The 12,104-nt window shown below is 40.3% G+C and overlaps 1 protein-coding gene across 1 annotated transcript in view; it reads right to left on the reverse strand.

Annotated features, from left to right (window-relative positions):
• The window catches only part of COL25A1 (collagen type XXV alpha 1 chain), a 428,953-nt gene extending 417,087 nt beyond the window's left edge, over positions 1-11,866 (reverse strand). The window contains exons 1-2 of the mRNA XM_077814764.1: positions 11,552-11,866; positions 10,551-10,620 (exon numbers count right to left, since the gene is read on the reverse strand). Of these exons, the coding sequence (XP_077670890.1) occupies positions 10,551-10,620; positions 11,552-11,866 (385 nt within the window). The remainder of the gene's footprint in view (positions 1-10,550; positions 10,621-11,551) is intronic.
• Between the last annotated feature and the right edge of the window lie 238 nt (positions 11,867-12,104).

The raw sequence follows: 12,104 nt of genomic DNA on the forward strand, positions 1-12,104 counted from the left end.
GAACCAAACATGGTAGATACAGATATCTAATGCACAAATGGAAAATCAAGGACTCCCCGATGCGCAAGTGTGGTTAGACACATCCAGGACAGACCATCGAACATATCACTACTTACTGCCCAATTTATAAATATGAAGGAGGCATTACCACAGTAAATTCTGCTACTCCTGATGTAGCCATTTGGCGCGATCAACTTGAGGTAAACTTATAAGTTGCTGCTCTACACCAGCCATACAAAAGAAGAAGAGACTTCAAACATGCCATGCTCTTATAAACAGGAACTGCAGATGCATCATACAGCCATCAGCTGTATAACATGTCTTCCTACAACAGGCTGGCGCAGATTCTTGGGCATAAAGCATCCACTGAGCCTTCCATGGAACTGACAGCACTGGAGCATCTTCTGGTATGGTGCTGGAAGGGCAAGAGTTGAACGAGGACAGCCTGATGCCTGCAGAGAACAACCAGTTGGCAGCATGGGGACTCTTCAACACATATAGTGGTCTTTATCATAATGATTTCACTCTCTTGTACGTGTGCACATGGGGCACAGGCTGGAGAACAGGGAACACTGGATCAGGAGCATAGCAAGACTATCCTTTCTGTCCCCTTTGTGAAGGTACACGGGGGAAAGAGGAGGATAAGTGCTCACATTCTGTGGTGATGGGTTTGGTATAAGGACTTAAATAGAATAAAAGGTGTAAGCATAAACTGTACTGGAAGAGAGCAGGTCTTCGCTGCCTTCTAGTGGCTAATCCTTTTATCCTGAAGATAAGAGATTACTACAGCTGCCAGCTAATGGAGTTACCCATGTGGTTCTAGTCACAGAGGCTTTTGACTTTAGCACTGAAGGTCCTGAATCAAAACCCCACTAATGACCCAAGAGAGAGCGTTGATACACAAGGAGCCCTACACCAACTAGACCCTGCATCATGTCCTGTTGGCATAATGAGCACTACAGAATCTGGCCTTGAGTCTGTATTCAAATGGATCTAGTACTCTTGCAGCCTGTATCCATACATGATCTAATAAAACTTACACCTCTGCAATGTAAGTTAGCAGCTTATTTATCTTTCCAGTCACCGAAATATATGGTAACATTCTGCCCTCACGTGTGTGCACAACTGTCAGTCACTCTGATGGGAGTCACATATCTCAGAGCAGATTTTGCCTCTTGGCAATTAAAAGTATCTTTCTGGTTTCAAAACTACTTTCCTCCCCCTTCATTTTATAAGATTTTCTTTTAAAAGCAGTTTTCTGCTGAATGCATCAATCAATATTGTCCAAAATATCGCTAAATACAGTATGCAGAGAATGAATAATGTTTCCCTGGGTTATGGAAAAAATCCCACTTATGAGCTAAACCTTTAAAATATACTTGCGGATTTGGTGTGACCTGTTGTTTTTCCTCTGCGTTGCTATATATAGAAAAGAACAGAAAGAATAAACAGAAGGGTGGAATAAATGGAACTTTGGTTAAAGACAGCATAACTTGCAAATGGCAGAGCAGCCTAGGGCCATGAGTGATGCAGGTGAAGATGATCTGTTTATTCTCTGCCCTCTTCCTCCTGTGCGTTTTAGTTATTGCACTTGTACCATTGGCCCCTATAATGGTAATTCATAATGACACCTCAGTATCTCAGAGGGGGGGCAATTTTATGAAGCTATAGACTCCATTTCCTATGTAAAAGCAAGTGAAAAGGGAGCACTTGAGAGTCAGTCTGTCATAACATCCTCCTGAGACCAATAGACTGAAACAGTAACTGGGTATGAGGCCTTGGCCATAATTTCATAGCATAAATCAAATATTCACAGCCCACAGTAAATAGTAGGGCAGACCACTCTGATTATACGTGGGATTCCCCAACAACTCCAGGCTGTCCACTGCTTTCCCTCCAAGGCTACCTTGCTATGTTGCCATGGTTTGGCTCTCAGCCTACCCTGGGCATTATACAACATGAAAAACTGCATAGATGGACTTAATGCTGCTCTGAGAATTTACACTGAATGTTGTATGATGAATTATACTGCTCTGAGAAGAAACTATGCCTCTCAGAGCAGCTGTTCTCTGATCCCTTTCAGCTTCTTTAGCTCACTGCTCCTCAGCTGAGCTTGTGCATTATGGCCATTGAGGGGCTGAAGGAGGCTACCCAATAGGTAGATACTCCTTCCTCCCCTGCATGGCCCAGTTCTACACCTTCCACAGAGGATTTGAGAGTTTTTGTTCCATTTCACAGCAGAGGGGAGCACATGGGCTAAAGGTCAGTTTCTCAAAATGGGATCCCTGAGTCCCTTTTCAAAAGACCCTTTTCCTCCCCATGTTTACTGGAAGTGTATTTATTTTTAATATGAACCATTTAGAGACACATTGGCCCAGATCTTCAAAGGTATTTAGGTTCCTAACTTCCACTGAAAGCAAACTAGGCCACTGTGACTTCAGATGTACACGTACAGCACACATGACCTGAAAGATAATCCACAACCAAATCCAGAGTAGGAATCTGAATGTTTAAAGAAGATTGTTTGAAGTATAAGGGCCTAATTTTGAGTGTGGGGGCCTCAATCTGTCTTCACTTTTTTTAAAATTAATTCAGATTAATTTTCCTGCCTCCGTATAGACAACCCCTTAGACACCTATTGAGCATGCCAAGAATGACTGTAGTTGCTGACACTGTAATTTCACCATCACCAAAACAAAAAAGCCTTAGGGCAGACTCTGCCTGGCTTCTATGGGTTAGCACTGCTCCCTGTTCTGCCCTTCTTTAAACCGCTGGGATTATTTGCAGGTATGCCATCTCTGCGCTGCCAAGAACTCCATAGGCACCCTGTAGAAATCTCCACTGAGTTCAGTAATCACTCCAAGCCTGATTCTGCCATCCTTGTGAGTGCTTGCTATGGGAGTAGTTCCACTGATTCCATAGTAAGCTACTGCTGAACATGAATGGGAGTGGCAGAATCTGGCCCTGATTGGGCCACATTTTCAAAACTTTTTGTATAAATTGCACCCACAGATACTGCACACAGAAAACTTACAACTGCATGTTCACGTAATGACCCATCTAGACACACACAATCATCCAGTCTGCACAAGCAGATACAAGCTGCGTGGGCAAGTGAAAGTTTTGCATGGGCAGTTCATCTGTTTACTTTTCATTTTTATCATAATCTCACAAATTGTCTCTTTCCGTGGACACAGCTCTCGGACTTTGCTTTTGATTCGAATAGGAAAACTTGACGGAGGCTACAAACTTTCAGAACGCAAGCCTACAAGATCACATTAACTAGAGTACATTTTTTTCCCTAACAGTTTGCTGCAGCTTTAGTTTTATGTGAAAGGAGGAGCTCTTCTGACCCATATTACTCTACCTGTCCTTACCATCTTCCTAAATGAGGTGGGCGATCAGATTGCCATTCTATTGAGGACTTCTAGGAAACCTAGCAGGGTAATTAACTGAAATGATTAAGGGGGAAAAAAATCCCTTTGTACACTGGCAATCTTGAAAGGGCTGTAACTAGTGTTATGAGTAATAGAGCTGTGCATTAAAAATAAAATAAATTGTTCAAAAAGCTCAATAACCTGAACAGAGCAATTCTATTATTCTATCTGGTGACCTAAAAAGGCATTTAGAGAATGGCTACGGTCAGCCAAGCGGTCTTCCAAAGCTAGCTGGTTATTACAGTATTGAGCATAACAGCAAATCACTGTAGCATTCAATCATGCAGCTAACTAGCTTGGCTGGCTGTGGCAAGTCAATTTAGAAGGGAATCAGAAAGAGCACTACTGCATCCTATAGCAATGCCACTGTTTTAGCAACATAGTCAGTAGAATGTAGCACCAATCAGTTCAGTGTACCAACATTTAACTGGAGAAAAGCTCAGTAGAACTTTGACTAAACCAAACTGAACATATCCAAGCTGTAAAGACTTCAGGTGGAAAAGAAGCAGACCACCATAAACAGAAGTTTTGATTCTGTTTATCATACAAAGTGTAATACAAGGGTCAAACGACAACTAAATAACTATTCAGGCCTTTCTTGGAAGCTGAAGTTAAATATTTTTCTAAACTTGTTTGGCAAAGCAGAGCAAGTTCAGTAAGATGTAATCCAAGACTTTTAAAGACCTTATTAATAAAACATATAGTACCAAATTACCATTTGGTGCAATACCGCTGAAGTCAATAGAGTTACACATGAGATGAATTTGGTGCATACTGTTGTCAATCATCCTTCCTTTAATCATCCTTATGTTTCATTCATCACGTTGTACACATTCCCCCCACAGCGAAGAGATTTAAAAGGTCACATCTTAGCCAATAAAATCATTTATGTGTACTATGGGGAAAAACAGTAACCTTAAGCAGTCATCCAAAAGTGACAACAGATTACCCAGAAGGTTGCATACTACTGCACATCAAAGATCATCTGTGCCGAGGAGCTGGAATCAAAGAATCAGTGAAAGTATAAAAGAGGAAATAAAAGCATTGTCAGAAAAAATTAACATTAATGAAGAGAATTGCATTCACAAAACAGCTGATGCAGAGCCATCAAGGAGATAAGTAGTTCTGGGTGCTGGAATAAGATACCACACTGCTGGATTTTTAAATAATATAGAAAATATCAGAATAATTTTCTCTATCATTCCATACTTTCCTTCAGGATTCCCCCAACCTGCAAACATTAAGTCGTCTCCCCTTATTTTTACTTCTGTAGTTTCTGTAGGATTACTTCATTGTGGTCGTAATAAAGAATACATACCCTGCTGATGTCAATTTCTGGATTCTTTTAATCTCTGAATTTGGACTTTTCCTCTATTCTTTCAGCCTCATTACTTGCAATACTCCAGGAAACAATCTTAATGGAACACTGACAATTAGAAATGTGCTGCTGTTCTGCCTATACTATATATCGCACTTCAGCTGCTGGCACTGTACCTTAAGACAGACCCTAGGCTTTCAGGAGAACAAAAATAGCACTTGTATGCAAAGAAAATACATTGGTTTCATGCACCCATACCAGTATCACAATAAATCTGATGCATATGTTATATAAGAACATTAGTATCTGTAAAGTACAATTCTTTCACAATAAGAACTATAAATTATAAACAGAGTTGGACAAACTGGAACTGTACATCCCTGAAAAACCTGGCCTACAACATTGCTGCATCTACAGACTGAGCATACTTATATACAACACCACAGGAGCAAACCTGATAGCCTGACTGTAGCAAATAGCACAGTGAACTGGGAGGCACTACTAATGCCAAACCATGGGGATCTTCTGACACTGGGATGGTGAATCAAGGTGACACGATTGCAGAAACAGCACAAAATAGCAGTGGATGGCAGAAGAGTGAAGAAAGAGGAGGTTGAGAATTATTATGGTGTCTAGAGACTGGAAATGATTTCAAGCTACAGGTATCTGAACGCACAGGGCAAAGGTGGGAAAATGTGAGAAAATGAGGGGGAAAAGAACAAAAAAAACATTAAAAAGATACCCTCTCATGCAAAAAAGGAAAAATAAAAACTAAACTAAACTTCGGTTTGGCCACTGGAGATTCTGTCAGCTACCCAGGGATTCAAGTAATTAAACTTAGCTAAAGGTTCCAGAAAAACAGAATAATGAAAAATAAACAATCATTTTATAGTTAAGCTATAAATACACATAATGCAAGTGCTGTATATAATAGAAGTTAGACATGGAAAAGACCGGTTATGTTACCACATAGTCCATCCTTTTGACAGTGCAGAATTAAACAGACATAGGGTACATAGACATTCAGGACTAGACTGCGTAGCCAAGTCTCATATGTACAATATCGTAAAACAAGGGCTAAGTAAAAAAATGACATTTATTCAGGTCTTTCTTGGAAGTTTAACTTAAATATTTTTCAGTGACTGCTGGCCAAACTGAGCACATGCAGTAAGATTTAATGATAGCTCCAAGACTTTTGAAGGACACTCTTAATAAAATGGATAGGGCCAAATTAATCCCTGATGTATGGGACACTCATGTAAGTGCTCACCATCATGTATATGGAATGCACAATCTAGCACTTACAAGGATGTATGACACATTTCATATAAAAAATTCCTATTTACCTTGATTTTTGTGTTTTGTTATGTTCATTTACTGTTAATGATTGCATTATAACCCTACTACTTGCTGCAGTTTGATTTTTTAAAGATCAGACAGCTTAAAAAAATTGCAGGCGAAAAATAGCAAGATCAATTTTGGAAAAGCTGATGTTGTTCCAGCATGAAAGAAAAAAACTGTACCTGCCTCAGAAATGGGTGTACCACACTTGCATTTTGAAGGCTAATAAGATATTTTTAAAAAGTAAGAGGAACATTAAACAACTGCATGGAATTTCACCCACTATGTTATATAAAAGCTGTTTGTAATGTTGCTATGTTTAGCCATCACAAACCGAGCTGCAGTACCCAGTTAAGACTGACTCATCCTGTGTTTTTACATTTTTCAGCATCCCTTCAATCGACCAATAACCCTCAGAAAGTGGAGGTTAACCATAAAAAAAACTTTTTTCTCCCACAGACACTTTTAGCATTTTAATTCAGTGTTATTCTTGTGTCAGATTACTTTCTTGTACAAGTGCCACCAGACAATTCCTACTTTCGCTTAAATCAGTAACGCTGTATCTTAATACTATTTAGGGGCAGATTCTGATACTCTTATACCGATACCCTGCCACTCTTATATATGCCAAGTAGCATCTTACTCCACACGTAGTCTCACGGAAGACAACTCATTCAGTAAGGCATGACTCAACATGAGTAAGGGTATACAGGCTTAAGTGCTTTGTGGAATATGACGACAGCATCCTCTGGCAAAGAGTTCAACAGGTTGACTGAGCATTGTGCTACACGCCAACATACTGATTTTTTAAAGATTCCTAACAATTGGGAAATAGATTATAACTAAGCAAAAAGAAAAAAAAAAAAAGTGTCCTGCTAGCAGGGATGTTGGAACAATGTTTATAGTGGGGGTACTGGTAATGGAAATCATGGAAACCATGTATTTGGTGTTTGTTATTACTACTTCAAGCAAGGGGGTGCGGCGGTACCCCCAGCTCCAGCACCACTGCCTGCTAGGGCAAAACAACCTATGAAAAGTAATGTTTAGCAACCCAATTTGTTCCCAGTCCCCTGGGTGGAGGGCATCTTGCCAGAATTTTATTGTAGTACTAGTTGCAAGTGTAGGGTTAAACTGGCTCACTCATTATGTCTGAGGTAATTAAAGAGGAATTTAGATTTCAAACTTTATTGTTCTGATTTGTGAGGGGACGGAATGCCTACTACTGTCATTTGAAAATTCTGTAAACATTATTGAATTTACCTGTTTTCGGTGTCTGGTTTTAGCCCCACATAATTGAAATCAAACAATGTCCCTGATGTTAAACAAGCTTTTCATTGTGTAGCTTTTTGCTAATAAAAAAAGCATAATTAGAAAAACATGTTTAGTGGAACTGTCCAGTTTTTAGATGAGAAAACAAAGCACTACTTATTCTAGACAAGAAGATTAAACCCCCCATTTGGCTAAAAGGATCCACACGAGTATGGCCTTTCAGATTATGAAAGCTGAGAATCTGGCTTCCCTCAGTGTCCAAGCTATTCAAAACCCATTTTCCTTTGAACATGTGAGTTCCTATCACAGACAACCACAAGGGGATGAATAACTCAAGCTAACGAGATCTACACCAGTTGCAGAAGTTTAACAACAAATCAGAGCTCAGATTCTCACCCTTTTTCTCTGCAGATTGAATTTCCCTCTCTCACTTTGATAGAGCATGAGATAACCTACTTTTAAATAACCTTCATTTCTCTTTGAGACACAGAATGCTGGAAGACTATCTTGGTGGCCACTTGGCAGCTGTCTAACTCCCAGAGTACTGGTGTTAAAGGACCACCTCTGCATGTCCTGTGAAGTTCTCCTTGAAGTCAGATCTAATGATCGTATATCTTACTACTATGTAGCCCTAGTGAGGAATTGAGGGAACTAAGCAGAACAGCAAAACTGGGATTGTGCAGTCATGGTAAAGACACTATTTACTCTTCTGAATCAGGATTAGGCTTCGCAGGTGCCAGGCCACAGAAGCCCAATGAGCTTCCATGATTCCGTTCCTGCTAAGCCAAACACTTCCCTGAATAGAGCGTTTCAGGTTTGTAATGGAAATGTTTTATTTATATTCCCCAAAGAAAGCCCCTCATGGAGAGTTAAAAACCATTCCTAATTGAAAATTAATCAATTATTTTAAAGATTTTACTTTAAAAAGACAATTTAGTGCATGTGAAAAATATATTGGCTGCCTGGGGGAAGAAATATTTCTTTATAAATAGAACAAATACCACATGGGCAACAGCAATACACTACTCTCCCCCACTTTCCTACTCTGCTTCAACCCTGACTAGGAGACGCACCTTCTACAGTTTCTAAGGCACAGTTGTTTTGCCTTTGTGTCTATTCAGTCCTTGTCCTCTGTGCTGAGACTGCCAAAACAAAGTCATTTTGATGTGGACAACTGTCCACTGGGAATGCAGATGAGAGTATCAAATCATTTTAAATAGTCCAAAATGTAGCCATCACATGGTGCTAACTTTCAATCACTATAAACCTGCCTCCAAACTGAAATAGTTACAAAGAGGTGAAAAGCTATGTATCTTATTTCTAATCCTCTGACCAGCTACTCCTCTTTGTAAAATAATTTTTGCCAGTTCATATTCATTATCCTAATCTGATAGATCTACATTACCCAACAGGAAACATGCTTCCCAACATACTGTATTTTGACTTATGCTATCTGATTTATGCCATGCGTTCTAGTGAGGATTGTTGAAAATATTCTAGTGCTTTCAATCCGTTTGGTACAATTTAATGGAATGTATTGCATAAAAATAAAGTACATTTAGGTAAAAACTGGTATTATGTGGAGCTCTAGTGGCAGTAAGGAAGTAAAGCAGCACATAACACCAAATGAGACAATGGCAGAGGATGTTCTGAGCCTGAAAAGAGAATTGTTGGAAAGTGACAAGATTAATTTAAAAGAGTTAACACGAAAAGAGAAAACTGTTTGATGCTTCAGGATCATGGATACATCTCTGTGTATAAGCATAACACTGTTCTTTAGTGCTAAATCTTGAACATCATCAATCTTTCTAGAGTTAAGCATTAGGAATATCAAATCCAGGCTGTATGCATGACTCATTTTTTTTGGTTGATAAAATTACTATTGCTTTCCCCCCCTACACTCCCCAATTTGATAATATTTCTTACCAAAACTAGCTAAGAGTTGAGTAAAAATCCTATTCCAACATTCATATGCCCCATTTCATGCTAGTTGCTAAGGTTTCTATATAGGATAGTAAAAAAAGGATTATCAGTTGCATTACCAGGAAAATACTATACCAACTGTCACAGGGAGTTTCATCCCTGAGGTTCAATAATCCCCTAAAATTGATGACTTTGTCATGAGTTAATCCCTTAACTAGAAGAGCTCCTTCCTTAAATACCTACTTTGCAGTCTCACAACCTACTGACATACAAATGATTTATCAAGAACACACCATGTCCAATATTGACTCAGTATATTCCATCTCTCTATGCATGTCAACATCCCCATCTTTTAAATAAAGAGCCAATTTTCTCAACACAATACATATATAGCATACTGTACATCCCTGGTGCCTCATCACGCACAATATGTGCCAGTGTCCCTGCAGCACCTACTGAACACCAGCATTGTCTCTGTAATTTCTGAGAAGTCAGAATGCTCTGTTGTATATGTCAACAGAAGTCTAATAGATAAAATAAAATTAATCTTCAGCAGTTACCTAAAAAAAATAGCACCAGACCAGACCAGTAGTAGAGAACACAACACAGAAAGGACCATAAAACTACTGTTTGGGTCCACAAGCAACTGATCCGACCACCACAGAACTCAACTCTGAAATCCTTACTCAGACTACATTCTCACTTAAGATCTTGGGAGTACTGCCTGAGTAAGGACTTCAGGATTGGGTCCACATTTCTTAAAATAATATCCATTATGAGAACGTCACTTTCTAAAATACCATATTATCCATGATGAAGAAAAAAAAACAGATAACTGAAAAGTTCATAGGTACACTAGGGCAGATTTAAAAGGAATCCTAAAGTTATTTTTAATCTGTTTAAAGCTGCATGTACTTAACATATTGCGTTCTCCTCTTCAAAAAAGCCAGAGGCATATAGGAAATATATTTCTTCTCATTAAGCTAATGCATAGGCTTGGTTACACTTTTTAAGCATCCCCTGGTCTAATTTCATTTTCATGAATATTTTTTTCTCATCTTATGCCACCCCACGATAGAAGCAGGGTAACACTACGGGCTTTATCCTCTCTCTCAAAAGCTCAGTTGTTTATTAAAAGCTGTGTCCCACGTGTTATATTTAATATTTGTTGTTATTACATGCATGGCTGACAGACAAAGGATAAAAAAAAAAGTCAAAATCCTCTGACTCCAAGGAAACATTTCAGAGTTGTTCCTGTTTACCTGCTGGGCAGTTGCACTCTGGAGGCGCTTCTCTTGCTATTCTTATTTTTGCCAAATGCTCGTAGGATTTCTGTGGGGGGAAAGTGAAACATTAGCCAACTTGGTAAGCATTAGCTCACTCCATTACAGCCAGGATTATAGACTTGCATGTGTTAAACTATGATTTACAACTATTTGAAAGACTGCATAACTAATGATGACTTCTTTACTTGGACTTGATCCAAACTGTATCAGTGACCTAAACACCCCGACCACAACTTGAGCAGTTTTCTCTCTCTCTCACTCACGCACACACAGAGAGAGTTTCTACCTACCCATCGCAGCTTTTCATGTGTGGTATTACATATCCATACAAACTACCTCTTCCCACCCCACCCCCCACCCCCCCCACACACACACATAGCATCTGGGGCATATGGATTAAATGTAGAAACTTGGGTTCCTCGGGTGAAAGAAGAGTCAGTAACAACATTATATACGAAGGTTAACTACTCTATCAGGGTTATTTCAGACACTGCTTCCAAACGGGCTAGAGAGATCCTTATGAGAGCCCTTTGAAACAGCCACATCCAGGGGCTTCTTTTCAAGCCTTAATTTTAGATACTCATGTATCCAACCCACCCCAAGTAAAGCCTTTATTAGGATCAATAATATTCAGTAAAGGGATTTCCCTTAATCTCCACGAGATCATATTATCTTTTAAACACAGGCAAGTGTCCCTGTCTCTTGAGCTCTCCCTCTACTCTCTGCCATACAAACATTTGGCAATTTCACTTTGCTGCAAGTGCCCAATGTTTTTTCGAGCATTTCCACGAATGCCCTCCCCCCCGACTCATCTACCCCCACCCCAACTTTCACTTCAAGCATAAATCCTGGGGAATAGGTTTGCTCACGTCCATGAAGCAGAAACTCATGTTGGAAATGACTAATTAAAGGTCCTGCATAGGACCTCCCAGTCCCACCCATGTCCAGACACACAGACAACACCAAGTCTTCCACACCTGAGCGAGAAGTCGCTCCACTTTTTCTTGCATCATTGAATTTAGCTGATCCAGGGAGAAGCCGGGCAGCAGCTGGTAAGAAGCAGCAGCAGCAGAGAAGTCCCCTTGGGCGCTCTCGATGGCAGAGACCCTCGCATGTAGATCACTGGTCTTCACCCCCAGATACACACAGGAGGCTACAGCCACCACTGACAGGAAAGCAGCCAGCAGCGAACTGGAGGGCAGAGTCCAGCTAGGGCAGCAGCGCTGTCCCCCAAGGCAGCTCGGCTCCCCGTTGCCATCCTGCCCTTTGGCTTCTTGGCTTTTCCCCAACATGCTTTTCCACCCTGCAGATGTAGCAGCTTTTCCTCGCCCTCCCCCTTCCCCTTCCCCCCGGTGGGGGCAACTAGTTTACAGAGGCAAAAAACAGCTGAAAAAATAAAGCAAGAGCCCAGAAATGGGTTACACGCTTTCAATGCAAGGAGAGAGCACGCAGCAAAGCCTTCATTGGCAACCTCATCAAGGCACCCCGGGAGGGATCAAAACCAACCATCCAGCGGGAGAGAGGGCGAGA

This window comes from Eretmochelys imbricata, chromosome 4 (genome assembly GCF_965152235.1).
Source record: "Eretmochelys imbricata isolate rEreImb1 chromosome 4, rEreImb1.hap1, whole genome shotgun sequence".
Classification (NCBI taxonomy): Eukaryota; Metazoa; Chordata; order Testudines; family Cheloniidae; genus Eretmochelys; species Eretmochelys imbricata.